This window comes from Macrobrachium rosenbergii, chromosome 53, assembly GCF_040412425.1.
Source record: "Macrobrachium rosenbergii isolate ZJJX-2024 chromosome 53, ASM4041242v1, whole genome shotgun sequence".
NCBI lineage: Eukaryota > Metazoa > Arthropoda > Malacostraca > Decapoda > Palaemonidae > Macrobrachium > Macrobrachium rosenbergii.
The window spans coordinates 13,429,631-13,450,800 of NC_089793.1; the positions used below are offsets into that span (position 1 = coordinate 13,429,631).

General features: G+C 37.0%; 3 protein-coding genes across 3 annotated transcripts in view; 1 reads left to right on the forward strand and 2 right to left on the reverse strand.

Annotated features, from left to right (window-relative positions):
- LOC136834306 (zinc finger protein 888-like) overlaps positions 1-21,170 on the forward strand; it is a 145,770-nt gene that overhangs the window by 37,907 nt on the left and 86,693 nt on the right. The window contains exon 2 of the mRNA XM_067096724.1: positions 9,455-9,523. The gene's annotated coding sequence lies outside the window, so the exon portion shown is untranslated. The remainder of the gene's footprint in view (positions 1-9,454; positions 9,524-21,170) is intronic.
- LOC136834055 (uncharacterized) lies at positions 1,463-4,717 on the reverse strand. The gene is made up of 3 exons (XM_067096312.1): positions 4,706-4,717; positions 2,680-2,880; positions 1,463-2,234 (listed from the first exon to the last, which is right to left on the reverse strand). Exons 1-3 carry the CDS (start codon positions 4,715-4,717, stop codon positions 1,545-1,547), a joined length of 903 nt encoding a protein of 300 aa, XP_066952413.1. The 3' UTR covers positions 1,463-1,544.
- On the reverse strand, positions 10,305-20,268 carry LOC136834056 (cuticle protein 7-like). Its single transcript, XM_067096313.1, has 3 exons — positions 20,258-20,268; positions 12,081-12,216; positions 10,305-11,037 (listed from the first exon to the last, which is right to left on the reverse strand). The coding sequence occupies exons 1-3, from the start codon at positions 20,266-20,268 to the stop codon at positions 10,738-10,740; spliced, it is 447 nt and encodes a 148-aa protein (XP_066952414.1). The 3' UTR covers positions 10,305-10,737.

The following is a 21,170-nucleotide window of genomic DNA, read 5'->3' on the forward strand; positions in this document are numbered from 1 at the left end:
ATCTTACTTTCCACCCTCTCCTAACAATTGAGTCATAGTTCAACTGCGAGGTGTGCCTCCTGTTACACCTTTCACACCTTTTTGCTGTGAATTTCCGTTTCAGCGCAGAATGACCTCATAGGTCCCAGTGCTTTGCCTTTGGCCTAAATTCTGTATGCAATTGAATTCAATTTAAATTGATGGATACGTGCATTATTTCTCTAACCATCATTCATTTGTTAAATTATCGTTATTTGATAGCAGCTCCTTAGAGCCCTGGAAAAAGTGAGCAAGAGTAATTGGAGGAAGACATTTCAAATGTTTATGCAGGTGGTAAAATGTTATGTTCCCCAACTTATTTTTTAGACGCTGCACCAAGGAAGGTAAGTAAGTATTTTTATGGCTCAGCGGCCAAGAAGGGGTTTAAAAGTGAAAATATTTTAGTTTTACCATATTAAAATGAATTCTGCCATATCCCTAAATTACTGAAGGGATTTATCATAAACGTTTTTAAATATAACAATTGTATCAGATTTGTTTCTTATAAAGAACAAACTCAAAGAAAGTGACATAGGATGTGTACATTTTATTCTGTATACAGGCTGGGACAAATTGGAAAATCTTGTTGCACAAGGATTTCCCAGCATCGTTATAATGTACGAACTGGTAACGAATCTAGTGGCATTTTTATTCATGTAAGAGACGAATGTCACGTAATAAACTGGAAAGATACGACAACATTGTATGAATCAAGCAATATTATAAACAGACTAAAAAATAAAATGGTGTTTCATTGATAATGTTAACAATATGAACTTCAGTCTGGGATTTCATAAGGTTAAAAGATAATGAAAAGTGAAATATTGAAATAACCAAAAGTTAAAAGTCTTGACAAGAATGTTTACCGTAATATCAACTTTTGCATAAAAAAACTACCAATTAGATAATTGATCTTTACGCTTGTTCATGTATTTTTTTGTAAGATAAATGTAATGTAACATTTTCTCCTTTCTTTTACTGTGTTCATGTCTTGACAAATAGACGAATGAATGCGTGAACTCCGAATTTTTGTCTACCTTTCCTGCAAGTGCATTTTGTATAAAGAATATATATATATATATATATATATATATATATATATATATATATATATATATATATATATATATATATATATACTATATATATATATATATATATAGATAGATAGATAGATAGATATAATGTATATATGTATATATATGTATATACATACACATATATATAATATATATATGTATTATATTATATATGTTTATATTATATATATATATATATATTTATATACAGTATATATATATATATATATTATCTGCATTTGAAGCATCTGTTATTTTGTGACAAAAATTTTCAATTTCTTGTAGTTTTTCTCTTCTTCAAGTCTAAAATTCTGGGGGAAAAGACAAAAAGTATTTTAATATTAAAAGTATTATTCTATGGCACTATAACCTCATTCTTTCATTGCAAAAATAGATTAAAATGTTTAGATGTTTATTTTCCATTTTAGAGAACTAATATCCTTGATTTCACTCATATAAAGTTGGAGGAGGTCGGTACAGAGGCCCTTGCAGAAGAACTGCAGATGGATCATAAACAGGAGCAGTGTTGGCACCAGGAGGCCTGTAGCCAGACGAACCACGGGAAGCAGGCCTAGGCACTGGAGCAGGCTCAGGCTCGTAGACTGGAACAGGGTAAGGAGCAGGGGCGGGAGTAGGCCTATAGATTGTGGCGGGTGCAGCAGCAGTTGTATAGACTGGGACATGGAACTGTTCAGGGTCAAGATCTTCATCAGAAACAGCCTTATATGCCGAGACAGGAGCAGGCTTATAAACCGGCACTGGGGCAGGAGCTGGAGCAGGCTTGTAGACAGGAACAGGGTCAGGCGCATACGAAGGGGTAGGAGCGGGCTTGTAGACGGGGACAGGATCGGGAGCAGGAGCAGGCTTGTAAACCTGGTTAGGGGCAGGAGCAGCAACAGTTTTCTTGTACGTAGGAGCCGGCTTGTATTCTGGGTATCTGGCTTCTCCTTCGTAAGTGACTTCGGCTTCCAGACCGTTACCATTGTCCACATATTTGACAGTTTGAACTCGGCCGTCAGGTAGGTTAACCTTGTAGCTTCCTACAGTCTTGTAGCCATCACGTGACTCGGAGGCTGCGAAATTAGCGCCAGAGTAGTCATCGACCACGTCGTAGTTGTATGCGTATTTTGGGGGTTCCTGAACAAGAAGCATGTTATGTTTATAGTTATTCTTAATAAAGCCAAAACACTTAACTTGTTAGGTAAGTTTTCACAGAAATCATGAAGAACTGTGAAAATAAGCCAGGAATAAAGTAGTAAGATAAAAGTGAAAATAACAACAATTAGACCAGCTAAGAAATCAACATATACATATATACTTATTAATAATAATTTTGGGAACTGAGAACAAGGGATTTGGAGCTTTAAAGCAACATTGCATTCGTATTCATGCTTCATCGAAACGTTTTTAACGCCAAATTGATTTAATGAACAGATCTCTTTAGAAATTATGGTTAGACGAAAACATTTTATAAAAGACGAAGTACTTTGTAACCTCGTTTCTATTATTTACTGCTGAATAAGAACAATGATAAGTGAACAAATTTTTCTCAAATTAAAAAAAAAAGGAAGTAGCGTCTTACTGTGGGGTATTCAGGCTCTGGGGTTGGGGCAGAGTAGGAACGGGGTATTTTGTGCTCGGGGAGCTTCTCGGCGATAGCCACTGCTACCGTGGTCAAGATGAAGGTAACCTGTAAAACCAGGTGAAACAAATGAAGCCAGGATGAGGGTGCCCTATAAAAGAAGGTAAAAGAAATAAGGCAAGAATGGGGATAACATAGATAATGAAGTAAATGAGATTAGGCAGGGAGGGAGGTGACCTAGAAATGCAAGGAGTAGAAATAGATGGAGAAAGTTGACTCGAGCGGCCGACCCTGCTAAACAGTGGGACTGTTTTGCATGGTCGAAAGAAGAACGTGATCTAGAAATGAATCTGACGACAAATAAGGCAAATATGAGGCTGACTTTGAAAATGAATAATAGGAATGGATGGAGAGGTGAAGGCGAGCGAGATCAGGTAAATGAAACATTGCTCAAAGTTGTATGGGTAGACTCAACTTTAAAGGCCGCCACTAACTCTCAGCTATACCTGCGCAGTTATGCCTGTACTGTCGGCCTGTGCAGGCAAAACTGAACCCACTAGCGTTCAGTTATACCTACGCAGTTTTGCCTGCACGTTAGTGGGTTCAGTTTTGACTGAGCAGGTATAATTGAACGTTAGTGGCGGCCATAAGTGAAACATCACTGCGTAAGATTTGTGTTTGAGGATTCATGAAATATTTTTGAAATGTAGGCTGGTGGGAGGTGTGGCAACTGCGAGACTGAAGTACTCTTCGATTGTCAGAAAAATATAATTTTTATTTAACTTGGATAACGAACTTCAGTGACAGTAAAATTTTTTGGTTTTGACTGTAGTAGTGAAAAAAAAGACAAATGAATGGCTACAAATCATCCATCTTTATATAATAGCTGATGTGTTGCTCGAGACAAAATACAATGATTCTAATGGGACAGAAATGCTGGGTTATTATATTAAAAACGCTATACAGTATAAGAAATAAGGACGAGATCCTCTTCAAAGTAAATTCCACATTCCCGATTCTTGATAGACGACGAAGTTGATGAAAGCTAACTTACAAATCGAGAAAACCTGTTTTGATAATTGCCTTGGTTTAAACGATCTTGACCTCGCTAATCTTAAGAAATATAACCTGAGAAAATTGATACTGAGGACTTTGTCAGAGGTAAACGACCGGTAAGAAAGGTAATTAGCTCTTGTATGTCAAAGCAATTCGGAATGAAGAAATGGCGAAACAATCAAGTTGAAAGGCAGTAACAGCCAAGAAAAACAGAGAGAGGTTTCCTTGGAGAGCATTCTTAATTTAGCCCGGAATTGATATATGTTTAACACCGCAGGTATGCTTGGTGCTTCCATAAACTAGTTCTTTAAATCTCGTCTTTTTCATAACTCGCATGATTTGTAAATCGAAAGCGTGAAGTGATTTTTAAATAGTGACATAATGAAAGGTACAGATACGTAGATGTACAGCCTCTTAATCTTTTGATGTGCAGGTACTTGACAGCGTAACCGAATCCCAAATATGAACTGTACCTGTCTAAATTAACTCGTTTTCTTGTCTCAGGTGGTCGAAAACCAGTGTAGAAGGAAAAAATATGCATTGAATTATAAAAACATGTAGAGATTAACATCATCCTAGTCTTTTAGATATGCAGGGAATTTCGAGTCTAACCAAATCCCAAATACGAACTGAACGTGAGTCTAAATTAATTTTCTTGTGTCAGGTGATCGAAAACCAATAGAAGTAAGGGCAAAATATGCATTGAATTTGAAAACATTAGAGATTAACCATAGACCTTAAACAGGGAGTTTCTGAGTCTATTCACCGAATCCCAAATACGAACTGCATGTGGTGAGTCTTAAATATAATTCTTCTTGTCTCAGGTGATCGAAACCTTTGCAGAAGTAAGGGTCGAGGCATTGAATTACGCGTGACTCGGAAAACGAATAGATAAACCCTCTTCTCATGTTTGAGTAAAGTCGACGCTTCAGTCCTTCTGCAGGAGTGTGTATTCAGTGCCTCGACTTACCTTCAGTGTCATGTTCGGCAGGTGTGTGGTGTGTCTTAGGGGTCGTGGTAGGCCTTTATATACCCAACTTTTTGAATCATATGTAGGTTTCATAGCGTTTGCCGTCACGATTTTGAATCTCTTGAATCGTTGACTCGGGAGAATACGTCGTAAAGGCATTATAACCAAGCATCTTTACTGTACTCCATTCATATTATGACTTCCTGCAACTGCATGTGTATTTGTTACACCTTACAAACCACATATCATTTGTGTATATATATGTCGCAGGTTTGGCCTTTGTCCTAAATCCTATATTCCAGTATATATATATATATATTTATTCATGTAACAATATTGCTTTTCATTAACAGTTTTCCAATATATATATTTTTCAAGATGGCAAGGTTATCCATGATCCTTTTTCATGCTCGAGAGCGACCTCCTCTGAAGCCTTAACAGCTGCACTGATATGGCAAATGACCCTCGTCGAATTTCTCAGTTTGCTGGTCTTTCATCTTCTGGGAAGTGTTTTTTTTCGTTTTCTGGTAAAAGAAATCTTCTGTCTATGTCTGTCTTGAAACTACAGTTTTCACTTGGGGGGCTGCAAATTTCCACCTTTGATCATCCACCTTTCAATCATCCAGCATACCAAATTGCAGACTTCTTAACCACTTTGTTCTTCTTCGTTTACAGCCTTTTTGCTTTATAATCCATGCATTTGGCCAGTCGATATATGACAGGTCACCAAATCATGGTTAGGCAGTTTTTGGAGCAGGTCAAAACATAGAACAGACCACCCATTAAGAAAGATATAGGGGTGGTTTTGATTATACGCCCTGTATACTTACGATTGCAGCGTCCCGAAGTGTTTTATTTGTTTACCTCACACCTCTTTCTCATCTTGTTTTCACCCTGAGGATGTTTGTAATAAGAACCTGAAAGTTCGAATTCCTGGACTGAAAGAGGATAACGAATTTATTGCGGTGATAGAAAAACAATTCACCGTGTATTTTATAATTTGTCTATATCTTTAATACCGGTTTATTAACTTAAAATGTTTCTTTCTTATATAACTAATCGCTTCTTTCTAAGGTATTTAACTTTTCCCTCTGTAACTTCTTTAAAGGTTCTTCTTTGTTAACAAATCAAGTTTCAGCGCTGAATGACCTTGTTCCATAGGAATTGGAGTTTGTTCCATATTCTTCCATCCCATTATAATTAATAAAGTGAAGTGAATTCCATTCCAATCAAATAGTGCAATTATGCATAATATTAGGGACAATCATATGCCAAAAGGTTTCGATAGTACACTTTGAGTCACGCCTCCTTTTATCGGCTTTGATTAGGTTGAGGGCACAATATCACCCGCAAATCTTGATTAATATACCCTTGAATTAGGTTGATTTAGTGTTTGAAAAGAGTCACTGGAATGCAGAACCCTTGAATCATGAATACATTACATGAATACATCATAATAGGTATTATAACCAAGCATGTGAAGCTTTTACTGTACCTCCATTCATATTATCATTCTTCCATCTTGCTATCCACCCTCTCCCAACTATTATTTCATAGTGCAACTGCAAGGTTTTCCTCCTGTTACACCTTCCAAACCTAATATATTATCATATATGTTTTCCAGCTGTAAATGACCTCATAGGTCGCAGGCTTGGCCTTTGTCCTAAACTCTATATTCCAGGCACGTGAAGGTATATCATATCATTTATTCATACAACAACTGTTGCTTTTCATTAACAGTTTTCCCAATATATAATATTTTTCAAGATGAAAAACAATGCAAGGTTATCCATGAGGCTCTTTTTCTGCGAATTTCTCTCTTACTTCATCTCCTCCTTCTCTGAAGCTCCCGAAATGTATCTCGGGTTCAGTGGCGGTGTTTGACTCCGTTCGTCTTTGTTCTTCGGCGTTTGTTGGTCTTTCATCTTCTGGGAAATGTTCTCTCCTTTCGTGTTCGTTGGTGTAATGGTATTGTTTGACGCCAATCTTCTGTGCTCCTCTCATCAGTTTCATCTTTAATTTTCTTGGAATTGTCTGTTGGTTTTTTTGTTTGTGTTCATTGTTGGACTCCAGTTTTCTTCTTTGGCTTGGTCTTTCTTTTCCTGTTCTTTTCCACCTTGTTGGCTCTTTCCTTCTTTTCTTCGGACTTTTTTTCCTTCTATCTCCATTCCTTTATATTCCTCTTGTAGAGTTTCTTGATTTACAGCCTTTTATTGCTTTATTCTTTCCATCCGGTGATTTGCCAGTCGTCCTGTATGAAAGTTAACCAAAATCAAGATGGTAGAGGGGGTGGATATCGTCTCCAAACGCAAAACAGACGACATAGAACACGACCTGCCCCATTAAAATCATGCCTCTTTGTGGCCGACTGGATAGTGTCACCGTAGTTCTGATTCCTCGTCACGTCGCTGCCCTGTAGCCCACGGCTTTATGACGGACTTATTATCAACATCCCTAGGTAACATATATGCAACCCCTTTCCATTTTTCTACGTTTGTAGCTTCCGATTGTTTGAATCACGGTTTCTCTCATCTTACTTTCTACGTGCGACAAACGCCCTTTACGGGTCCTGGTTGGGAAAGTGGGTTCCGTTCCAAAGAAAACACCTTGCTGGACGGTTAGATGATGGAATCTTATTCGATTTATACCTCTTGAAGGATAACTGGAATTTAGTGGTGATAGAAATTCATTCCTCGTCCGTAATGTGGTTCGGATCCACACGACGGTTGTAGGTCCAACCAAAAAAAAAAAAATTGCTAGGTAACCATATATGGTTATTAGCCGTAAAATAAATTAACGTTTGTAGCTTTGATTGTATATGAATCCTGATGTGTAGAGCTGTTACACAGCTCAGTGGTCCGGTTAAATGTAAGGTATGGTTAACTATCCTCTCCGAAAAACACCTGAGTTGATAGTGCAACATGGCAGCTATCTCCTGTTACACCTTTCAAACCTTTGTACTCTCAATTTCTATCCCTTTCAGCGCTGAATGACCTATAGGTCCCAGCACTTAGGCTTTAGGCTTAAATAAAAATATTCCATTCCAACATCCATATGAAAATTATTATTCCCACCCAGGCCTAAAGGACGGGCCTGATTGCATATTCCATTCCACGGTCCATTCAAATCATGTGCAATATGCATAATACAGTCAACATGGTAGAGGTGGGTGATATTCCAAACGCAAAAACCTGAGTTTCGATCGGGTGAGATATTGGAAATACTTGCGGCTCGTCACGCCTCCGGTTAGTGTGTCATCGGCTATGAAGAGGTCGGGAACGGGCACGACGGACATTTCACTAAAAAAAAAAAAATTCTTCTTCTACTATTGAAAATACATCCTTCCGGAGCGCGTGGAAGTGAATTGGTATTATTACGAAGATTGTACGTTTGATTGGAAGATTGCATTGTTTCTCATTTTCTAAATGCAGAAGCCCTTTCAGAAGCATATATATATGCAGTGCTACGAACACACACATACACACACACCATTATATTTTATATATATATATATATATATATATATATATATATATACACATACATACATGTATGTGTGTATATATATATATATATATATGTATGTATACTTACCATAAACCTCCTATTGCTGTCACATCTCTTTTTGTGTATTAAGGTCCTCCCATAGCTTAACTCATCCTTTCCCTCAACCCATCCAGCACTTTGTATGTTTTTCTCTCTTGATTCCAAACAGTGCTGAAGTGTTGACCCTTCAACTACCCATCATTCTCCATTGTTTCCATGGGACCAAACCACTCATAATACTCGTTTATCTATTCAGCTCTGCTAGCTCTTGTATTTTCACATTTTTCATCCAGTCAACCCTTCTTAAAGAACCCCCATATGTATAAGACCAACAGTTCATCTGAACAGCTTGTACGGGTTTCCCTCATTTACATTCAAAAGCCAAACTTAACTGCATAAGGGAGACATTGCCTGCTACTGACTTGTATGCCAACCAGCTTTGTAGTACTTCGAAAGAGGCAAATAACGACTATAAATTACTACCTTGGCATTATTGACCATAGAAGTACCTGTGTAATACGCTGTCTCCCAAGGCAGAGGAGTACTTAGTAGAGGACTGTAAATCCCTTGGTAGAAGGAATTGGTTTCGAAACGACGCAGAAGTCTCTTCCCTTGAGGCTAACGCAATCAGACTTTTAGTTTTCTGTAAAAGAAAACTGTTTAGATGGCTTCTTTTTGTCTGTCCGTCAGCACTTTTTTCTGTCCGCCCTCAGATCTTAAAAACTACTGAGGCTAGAGGACTGCAAATTGGTATGTTCATCATCCACCCTCCAATCATCAGACATGCCAAATTGCAGCCCTCTAGCCTGAGTAGTTTTTTTTTTTTTATTTGATCTAAGGTAAAAGTTAGCCATGATCGTGCGTCTGGCACCCAACAACACAGGCCACCACTGGGCTGCGGCTGAAAGTTTCATGGGCTGTGGCTGAGAGTTTCATACAGCATTACATGCTGTACAGAAAACTCGATTGCGCCGAAGAAACTTCGGCACATTTTTTACTTGGTTACTTTTGTAGAAGGACGGGAAATGAGCAATTGCATTCTTGCAGAACTGAACAGTGTTTGGCGTTTGTAGCCTTATACGATGTACTCACATTGCAAAAACCTGTGCATCGATAATTCTTTATACAATACATAACATAATTGAAATTTATGTCTAATTCTCAATATGACATTAATTATACCTCGATTTCTGTTTCCACCAGATTCGATGTTTGGGCGCCCAGCTGGGAGTTATGGAAACTGATTACTCCAGTTCTTTGAATGAGTTCCAGGTAAGCTTATTGCATGTTTTAGATTCATTCACTGCCATTTTACTTCAGGCATTTTATTTCTGGTCTTCATTATGGAATATACGTGCTCGTAATAGTTATCCAGATTTTCATATTATTAATGAGCGTATTTCGTATTTGCCTGTTTTACATGTGTGAAGTTATTTTATGAGTTATATATATGTATATGTATGTATATGTATGTATATATATATATATATATATATATATATATATATATGTATAGACATTCATTTATATATATGTATATTCTGACTTTATTGGGATCGAACTCCAGGTTTCAATTGAAAGGCAGGGGCGTTACTAACTGCGGTTCAGTTGGTAGCGCCTTGCCTTTCAATTGAAGGACCTTGGGTTCGTCGATCCCTATGTGAGTTAGAATTACTTCTGTTCCACACGTGATTGTGTGTTGACTACTTTAACATAAAGTGGGAGTTGGGAGAGATATATATATATATATATATATATATATATATATATATATATATATATATATATATATATATATATATATATATGTGTGTGTGTGTGTGTGTGTGTGTGTGTGCACGCATGCACAGAAATTATTTATAAGGTTATAAACGAGTTTTAATGCAAAACTAGTGTGATAAATGCCAAATCCAGTCACTTTTGTGAATATTTATGTTTTTTCTGTTTAGAATAGACGAGTCTGAATTCCTAGAATTCTAGATTTGGTAAACAATGTCTCAAGTGCATCATATTATGTGATAATCTAACACTAAGGAAGAAAAACTACTTTAGAAGAAAATTGATTTATTCCATTTGATATGGCACGCTATATACTGGAACAAAACATACCGATACAAAAATATATATATCTATGAGTATTTTATAAGTTAAAGAAAGCGATAAGAATTGTAATCTGGGAAATTACCATAGAACGCCGATTCACTTAAACATCATATGACTTGTAGGGATTTCTTCGTCCATAGGAAACAGTGGACTCATAGAAATCACATAGGACTTAGGCCTTAAAGGACTTTTAGAATCACGTAGAACCTAGGCCTTTGAGGACTTATAGAAATCACATAGGACCTACAGTAGGCCTTTAAGGACTTACAGAAATCACATAGGACCTAGGCCTTTAAGGACTTATTGAAATCACATAGGACCTAGGCCTTAAGGACTCATGTCCCAGAGGACTCAAGTCCTACATAAAACAAGCCGAACGGAATTTAAGCCTCATAGGCTGGAGGAGGTGGAGGAGGAGGTGGGTACTTGGGCGTGGGTGGGTATTTTGGGGGAGCGGGATAAGCGGGCTTGTACTCTGGGTAGACAGCCTCTCCCTCGTAGGTGACCTCAGCGATGAGGCCGTCTCCGTTATCGACGTAGGTGACCGTTTGCTTCCGTCCGTCGGGGAGGTCGACGGTGTAACTGCCCTCCGTCTTGTAGCCGTCGCGAGCTTCGTTGTGGCCGTAGGCGGCGCCGGAGTAGTCGTCGGCGACGCCGTAGTTATAGGTGTACTTCGGTGGTACCTGGAGGGACGAGGTGTTGAGATGTTATGGCTGAGGTTAATGGGTTGCACCTGTAATTATTAATTTATGAAATTTAGGCTGTCAAGACAAGCACTGGGACACTTTCAGCCAATGAGGGGCTTCAGACAGTGAAAAGAGTGAGTTAGAGAGGTTGGACGGTAAGATAAAGAGATCCTTTAAATAAAGGACATAAATTACAAGGATCTGTAGGTGGACTGGGAAAAACCCCCACTGTTGCTCTAAGAAGTAATCGTTGAGAGAGGTTGGATAGCAAGTCTTAAGAAAGGAATAGGGAATGTAGGTCAAGTAAAGGCTAAAAAATGGGTGCAGCTAGGGGCCAAAGGGACGCTGCAAACACCCTTAGTAACGTCTACAGTGCAACGTGAGATGAACTGACGGCACTGCCCCCTTGCGGGTTGCATCAGTCATGCTCGAATATTAGCCCAGTGACCTTTGTTGGCATGAATGAGCAACAAATCTTCCAGTTGCGTCAACTTAAGAATGACAACGAGAATTATTTCCTGCTGGAGGCAAATGAATCTCTTGGATCGCCTTCAAGTGTGACTTGTTTATATCTTACAAATAACTGTGCTGTGTAATGCTCAGCAGAATTTTTCAAGAGCTACAATATATCAAATGAATATTGGCAGCGTGAGATCGCAATTGTCAAGATGAAGTCTTGCAGAACCATAGTGTAACCGGTGAATTTTGCTAACCTGAGTAAGGTTGTAATTGTCAGGAGCAATCCTTAGTAGCCACTGTTTACCAATAAATGTATGCTACTTCTGGTGAAGTAATGGAATATGTGGGCTTCTCTATAAAGAAATATTAAATAGCCTTCAGCACAGTCATGTTAGTATCTCGAAAAAATTAACCACAAGCAGTAGCTCCATGAAATTCCCTGAGTTGATAAAAATTATAATTACTTATGTCATTGACCTTTGGTCGTGTTGCTAGGTTATTAAAAAAGAAAGTCAATCTGCCAAACAGTTATGTCAAGTGACGCCAGATGAACCAAACAAATCAGTCACTAAATTACTTACGTCAGGGTACTCCGGTTCCGCCTTGTAGGTGCCGGCCTGTGATAGGAAGGTGGAGGTGGTGGGGGATATGCCGGGCGGGGGTACTCTGGTGGGGGTATGCTGGTGGAGGTGGGCAGGAGGGGTTGATCGGCCAGAGCTACAGTGACGCACAAACAATAAAATCACCTGGGGAAGAAGAGACAGTGCACACACACACAATAACACACACACACACAAAGATATGAAATCATTTCTAATTTTAGTTTTTAACGATTAAGAATGAAGACCATCGTAAGGTACTCCTTTTATTTTTCAACCTTGATGCAACGAAGAGATAGAGCGAGAGAGAGAGAGAGAGAGAGAGAGAGAGAGACTAGTTTATCTTCGTGTATGCACACTCATGCGTATTTAGATGTGTGTGTGTGTGTGTGTGTTTTATGCTTGACTTTTCATGTCGTATGTAAGAATAATACAGAATAGACATTTGTGAGAAATTAAGGTGATGAACAGTGACACCTAGCAATTAACTTTGGACCAAATATTTTGACTGGGACCATATGCTGGATGGACCAAATACTTTGACTGGGACCATATGCTGGATTCTGAGTAATATTACATACTAATCTGAAGAGAAATGTTATCAATTATTTTAACCATACCACTAAATCAGAAAATAATACTTTGGCGTTATGACAAAAAAATTAAAGAAAACAAAAACGGTACATCATGTAGGAATAAACAGGGTAGTCTTTTATGAAATTAGTCTAACTGTTAGAAAATTATTTTTTTCAATCTACATTCTCTGTGCTGTCGGTTAACTCTGTAAAGAAAGCGTGAATGGAAAGTCTGGTGAAATACTTTGCTTTTCGAAAAATTGCAAGGATATATATACGAAATTCGACAGATAAGTGAATGAAAGTTTTATGGGTCGGACCCTCCTGCTCTGTTATTATTATTATTATTATTATTATTATTATTATTATTATTATTATTATTATTATTATTATTATTATTTCAGCAGGTGAAACCTATTCGCATGGAACAAGCACACCATAGGGGTCACCGACTTGAAATTCAAGCTTCTAAAGAATGCTGGTTTCAACCTCCCACCGCAGACCCCACACTGCAACAGTAACTGATCACGATACAGAGCCAGTGATTTTTCATCGCCCTGGGGGAGACGCGAATCCGCCACATCTGAGTGGCATCCCACGACACTCTAGCCACTATACCAGCGGACCAACTACAGTAGATTGCCTAGTTGAAATTTGAGTGCCCGAATGAATGAACTGGTTAACAAAAAAAAAAAAAGCTCTTTGAAGGGGCTTAAAAGATATAGTAAATTTTTCAAACTGCGATTCCAATAGCTATGGTGTAAATAAGTGGCCTAGATAGCAAATAGGTTGTGATTTATCTCGGCGTGTTCCGTAAATCCGCAAGTCGTTCGTTACGACGAAATAGACAGTTAGATCTCCATATATCGGTTCGTTGGCGTCTTTGCGTTTGGAAAATCAGAAATTTGGCTTCTATTTTGAAAACCTTAGGTGTTGTTGTATTTTTATCTTAAAAAGAGAGATGACAGAACTTCGAGTGCACAGAAGAAAATAATGAATTGATATTTTTCAAAAAGGATTAGGTTGAAAAAAGCTGACCCTCATTACTGAGGGTTCAGCATATGTACATACACATGTATACATGTATATGTATATATATATATATATATATATATATATATATATATATATATATATATATATATATATATATATATATATATATATATATTATATATATATATACACTATATATATATATTATATATATATGTGTGTGTGTGTGTGTGTGTGTGTAAACGTAAAATCCAATAAAGAGTAACCGAATATTAACAAAAAGCACCATTTCATCAACACTTCGAGACAGAAGTAAAAGCAAGTTAAAATTCGCACAGGTATTCCCGAATCACTTGTTTACCTGAAGAGCCATGGCTGTGATCTGATGTATAGGCTAATGCCGCTCGTCCCTTATATACCACAAAAAAAGACCGACAAATCCTTTCGCCAATATGGCTTCACGGACACGTAATAAGGCGAGGCTCGCCAACCGCGCCGACCGCCCAAGGGACATTACCGTTGCGCGGGGTACCGCGGATACTGGGGGCTTGGAGTCGGGGGAGGGGGGAGATTGGTTTGATGGGGGGTGTTAGTGGATTAATTTGCGGATGAGGTAAAGCTAATTACCCTGTGGGTGAAGCACCAGTGTTGATTGGCCTAGTATGTTAATGGCGATGATTGGGAATCTCATCTTTCTGATTATTGTGTTTATTTTTTTTAGTTTTGTTTGACTCAAGACTTCATTTAGTTAAATAGTTGTATTGCTTAACGTCAATACTCCTAGAACTCTTTCAAGCTTGAAAATGAGCGAATGGAGGCGAATTAGAAGTAAGCAGTTTTTCGTGAATATCTTTCAGTCGATTCTATTAGAAGCACTTTACACAGTTTTTTTTGTATTTTTTTTCATTTGCCGGAATTCTTACACTTTGGTGTATAGGCTTCCAAAAAAAAAAAAAATCGAACCTTGTCTGAGGCTTTATAGTATGTGGGATAATATGTGCTACTTCGCTTCTCTGACTAATTCAGAGCCTTGAAACTGGGACATCCAAAAATAATTTCAAATTCAACACGACAAGTCATAATGGTGATGTGTTGATGGTAAACCCTAAAACGTAATTCATTTTAGGAAAAATTTAGATTTTTTCAGTCGCCCCGACTCTCGGTGGTTTTTTTAGTTTTTAAATTTACCTAAATAAGCAATAACAAGAAAACTGTTTTTTACAGTGTAGCAAGTTATCACCAGTATGAAATAAAAAAAATTTCTGTTAATTGCATGGAAAATACGGCAGGGCCTTAATTAAGCGTTGATATAATATGTCTCATATGACTGAAGAGACACTGGCACAGATATTAATTTATATTACTGTACGAGGTATATGTAGGGTACACAATATAGTGAATGCAATAAGTGATTTATTTGTTTCCCACTGGATAGTTCTAGATCAGCGGTTCTTAACCCTGGGGGGCGCGAGCCCTAGGGAAAAATTAAAAATTCTTTCATTAAATTTGTTATTCTCTTAACAAGAGTCGCTAAGAAGCAGTGTCAAGTATCTCACTAATTCATTCCCAAAAGAATAAAAACACCCCTTCTCTTTCTTTTTTATTTTTTTTTATTTTCCCTTAAATCTGGGAGGGAATTTTACTCATAGATGCAGGGGGGCGTGGAGGGAAGGACCAACTCTTAGAGGGAGCTTGGTAATAAAAACCACTCTTCTATATCAGTCACAAATTATTAGACAAGGTGAAAGCGAAATCGAATAACTGGGAAAAAACATCGTGTAAAAAGTAGGATAATCTGACAGAGATGCAATAAAATGTTTGCTTCAATGTAATTGCAGTTTGGTAAAACAGATTACTGTAATGATGATTAGAAGGAACCCGAAGCTTTGAGCAATGTGTGGCATACAGTACATGCGTACACACGTCCTCTCCCCTGGAGTCAATCTTAATTGCACTGTTGGTCAAAACGAGCCACCGCAATGCCGCTATTGACCAATACCATCCAGGCTCGTAATTACCCCTGTAATTACCCCCGGTTCGCTTTCTTCATGCGCGAAAACCCTGTCTTCGGTTATGGCTGATCGCTGCTTCCCGTAATCCGTAATTTTAGTCTTCGGTTATGGTAGATCGCTGCTTTTCGTTATCCGTAATTTTTCAGTCTTCAGGTATCGCAGATCGCTGCTTCCCTTTAGCCGTAATCTTTCAGTCTTCGGTTATGGCAGATCGCTGCTTCTCGTAATCCGTAATTTTTCAGTCTTGGGTTATCATACATCGCTGCTTCCCGTAATCCGTAATTTTTCAGTCTTCAGTTATTGCAGACCGCTGCTTCCCGTAATCCGTAATTTTTCAGTCTTCGGTTATCCGTAATTTTTCAGTCTTTAGTTATGGCAGATCGCTGCTTCCCGTAATCCGTAATTTTTCAGTCTTTAGTTATGGAAGATCGCTGCTTCCCGTAATCCGTAATTTTTCAGTCTTCGGTTATCCGTAATTTTTCAGTCTTTAGTTATGGCAGACCGCTGCTTCCCGTAATCCGTAATTTTTCAGTCTTCGGTTATCCGTAATTTTTCAGTCTTTAGTTATGGCAGATCGCTGCTTCCTGCAATCCGTAATTTTTCAGTCTTTAGTTATGGCAGATCGCTGCTTCCCGTAATCCGTAATTTTTCAGTCTTTAGTTATGGCAGATCGCTGCTTCCCGTAATCCGTAATTTTTCAGTCTTTAGTTATGGCAGATCGCTGCTTCCCGTAATCCGTAATTTTTCAGTCTTCGGTTATGGCAGGTGACTGCTTCCCGTAATCCGTAATATTCCACTCCATTCGTTGCGATCTTCATTTATCCCACGAGTTTCGTTGTATTATGTCATATCGGAAGTCAGTTCGCCCCTAGGGGAGGGTCCTTTGTCGCTGATGTTTTGTAGAGCGATCATCGATGTTATAACGATCGGATTTGGCGTACAGAAAGGTAGGTTGCTGCCTCCCGGAGTATTGGCTCAAAACATCGACAAAAAAGACGAAAACTGGATCAGCGAGAAAGGCGGCATGTAAAAAGTGGCTATAAAGTTAACCGAATCATAAACTCAGTACACGTAAAAGAGAGAGAGAGAGAGAGAGCTGAACTTTTTATTATACTCAACACCAGGACCAATCGTAAATAAACATAAACAAGTTGGAGCGTTCACACACACACACACACACATGATTACTGGCATTTTGAAGTATGATGATACACACAAAACACAAATAAATAAATGAATAATTGTGTATAAGTATATGTATATATATATATATTATATATATATATATATTTATATATATATATATATATATATATATATATATATATATATATATATATATATATATATATATATATATATATATATATATATATATAATACACACAGTATGCCTATGAGTTGGCAACCACGTTTATTGAAAGTTATGTTAACAAATAATACGAAGTAATCGCAAAATTCAGGTAAAAATTACTTTCTCTCTTATTACTGCATTTGCTCCTGTCCAAAGTAATTTATTTAATTGCATGGAATGTCCTTAGATGACTTTCAGCTGCTACCTCTAGAAGAGCATAAACTCAGATTCTTGCAGAGAACTTCTCTTTTACATTACCTGTTGTGTATTAAAAATGCTGTTGACTTTTCATTGAACTTCTTTATTTTATCCACCGTAGGGGGTTAGTGCCGTCTGTGCACCTCACGCGGTGCACTGTAGGCATTACTTGAGGGTCTTTGCAGCGTCCCTTCGACCCCCAGCTGCAACCGCTTTCATTCCTTTTACTGTACCTCCATTCATATTCTCTTTCTCCCATCTTGCTATCCACCCTCTCTTAACAATTGATTCATAGTTAAACTGCGAGGTTTTTTTTTCTCCTGTTACATCTTTCAAACCTTCTTACTGTCAATTTTCGTTTCAGCGCTGAATGACCTCATAGGTCCCAGTGCTTGGCCTTTGGCCTAAAAACTATATCCCATTCCATTCCATTCTTTAATTTATCCTTTCACATTTCATAACCGCCGATATTGTTGAAATCTAAAAGCTTGGAACACTTAAATGATGAACTCAAACAATGGCTAGAGGTAGGGGTTCGCCGTATTTTTTTTTTTTTTTTTTTTTTTTTACGCACGACTATCACAGTCTTGCATTCATGGTACGCCGGCGACTATTAAAAAAATAATCATTATATTCTCTCTTTAGAATAAGTAAATTGATATTACCATTCATTATAGCTTTCTCTTTCTATATATATATATATATATATATATATATATATATATATATATATATATATATATATATACAGTATATACTGTATATACAGTATATATATGTGTGTGTAAAGCCAAATATAATAGCTACCATTGTTGTACACTTGAAATTTTGCATATTTTAAATGAAACCTATATTATGATTGATCAGAGAAATGTTACACTTAAAATGATGAATTAACACGTCGTTGAAATTATATATTTATATATATATATATATATATATATATATATATATATATATATATATATATTACATATATACGTGTGTGTGTGTGTAACGCCAAGTATAATAGCTCGCCATAATGTAAAGTTGAAATATTGCATGGAAATTTTAATAAAATCTAAGATTATAATTAATCAGAGAAATATTATTCCTGAAATAATAATCTACCTTGAATGAAATGGCGATTAAGCAAAATCCTAACATGATAAAGTTAAATGAGCATGACTCAGAAGCTTACCGTTTTATTTAACTCATACATTTCAACCAAATTATTTTGTACCAAATTAAAAAAATAACAAAACGGCTCGTGACATTGCAAATCACTCCAACTACGAGCATTTTTTAACCACAGCCGTGTCACATTAGCATCCGTAATGCTAGGCACTCGCGCACTGGACGGACCTTCCATTACATCGTGAAATAATATAACGAAAGTCAAGGTGGGGGAAAGCGTAGGTGCGGCCAAGAATTGCGTATACACCTCAAGGTTGCTCATGGAAGGTGTGGTAAAAAAAAAAATGTGGTTCAGAAGTCTTGAGTTGGTGTTTTACCGAGGAAGATGGTACACTTACAGCTTCGACTGACGCCCAGCGGCGCTTTTATGCCAGTTTGGTAATACTCCGCACTGTATCTTCTGTTTTTGTATGTCATGTTTTAACGTTATATTTGCACATTAGCAACAGAGTCCTCCGTTTAATAAAGTATTTGCTAAGCGGGTTAAACGGGATTCTTGGATCCAAATTATCTGTAATAACCGTAAGTTAGTGTCATTGTTATAAAAATGGATAACAGTATTTTTTTCAGAAGACATGAAAGCTTAATGAAACCAAAGTTATTAAAGTATTCTTTTTCCTAGAAAGGATTAAAGTGTGTTACGTAATCATAATCTTGTTTTTCTCAGAATAGATAGGTTTAGAGAAAAAAAAAACACTTAAAAGTGTACAGAACAAAATACATTGTCTGTGGATATCCAGCCAATTATCCGGATTTACACTTGCAGTCTGTAAGATGGCCCATTTGACCAAAGTAAGTACTTGAACATAGCCGCCGCTAACAAGTCCGAAAGTTTCGTTATCTTGTCCTGGTAACTACCGGTCAATATTGCGTGGGTTTATGCATAGGAATCAGTTGTGCAAACTGCAGGCAGCAATGACGAATACCGTTTAATATTGTCGGTATTTAATTTCAAAATCTGGTTGACTGAAAAATATGAAAGAAGAGGATATGACACCTTGGAGTAAAGATGAATTATTAGATGAAATCGTACACACTGTTGACTGGTAGGCTGCTAGGACAAGTGATAAAGCCTTCAGACTCGTTGGCTTTGGTTATTGACAGTGTTAATTTATTTTCATGATGAAAACATGAGAGTCATAATAAATTTTATACATTTTCTCAGTGTTCATCTTCATTCAACAAAGCTCCTGAGGTAACTCGACACTGATATCTTGTTGATATTCACTTTCATTTGGGAGGCTTATATCAGTAAATGAGGAGAGAATCACGGATAGAATTGAATAACTTGTGGTTATGGGGTATGCAACAGAGTTACGGGGTATGCACCAGAGTTATGGGGTATTTGTCTAGTTACTAAAACTTCGTGTTGGCTTTATTTGTCTAGCTACTAAAACCTCATGTTGGCCTTATTTTATAGATGCTAAACCTTCATGTTGGCCTTATTTGTCTCGTTACTATAGTTACTAAAACTTCTTGTTGGCCTTATTTGTCTAATTACTGAAATTTCATGTTGGCCTTATTTGTCTAGTTACTAAAACTTCATGTTGGCCTTATTTGTCTAGTTACTAAAACTTCATGTTGGCCTTATTTGTCTAGTTACTAAAACTTCATGTTGGCCTTATTTGTCTAGTTACTGAAAATTCATACTGACCTTATTTGTCTAATTATTGAAATTTCATGATGGCCTTATTTGTCTAGTTACTAAACTTCATGTTGGCCTCCTATTTGTTTAGTTACTAGAACTTCATGTTGGCCTTATTTGTTCAGTAGTTACTAAAACTTCATGTTGGCCTTATTTGTCTAGTTGGTTACTAAAACTCATGTTGGCCTTATTTGCCTACTTACCAAAACTTCATGTTGGCCTCATTTGTCTGGTTACTGAAACTTCGTGTTGGCCTTATTTGTATAGTTACTAAAACTTCTTGTTGGCCTTATTTGTCTAGTTACTGAAATTTCATGTTGGGCTTATTTGTCTAGTTATTAAAACTTCATGTTGACCTTATTTGTCTAGTTATTAAAACTTCATGTTGACCTTATTTGTCTAGTTACTAAAAGTTCATGTTGGCTTTATTTGTCTAGTTACTAAAAGTTCATGTTCGCCTTATTTGTCTAGTTACTAGAACTTCATGTTGGCCTTATTTGTCTAGTTTCTTAAACTTCATGTTGACCTTATTTGTCTAGATACTAAAAATTCATACTGACCTTATTTGTCTAGTTACTAAAACTTCATGTTGGCCTTATTTGTTTAGTTATTAAAACTTCATGTTGACCTTATTCATCTGTACTAAAACTTCATGTTGGCCTTATTTTTCAAGTTACTAAAACTTCATGTTGACCTTATTTGTCTAGTTACTAAAACTTCATGCTGTCCTTATTTGTCTTGTTACTAAAACTTCATGTTGACCTTATTTGTCTGGTTACTAAAACTTCATGTTGACCTTATTTGCCTAGTTACTAAAACTTCATGTTGGCCTTATTTGTCTAGTTACTAAAACCTCATGTTGGCCTTATTTGTCTAGTTACTAAAACTTCATGTTGACTATTATTATTATTATTATTATTATTATTATTATTATTATTATTATTATTATTATTATTATTATTATTCAGAAGATGAACCCTATTCGTATGGAACAAGCCCATAGGGATCGTATGACTTGCAAGAAGTAACAGAAGGTAATAGGAAATACTGAAAGAAGAGATCAGTTATTGAAGTACTCAAGTCTAGATTGTGAAGTTAAACGAAGCACAAGAGCCG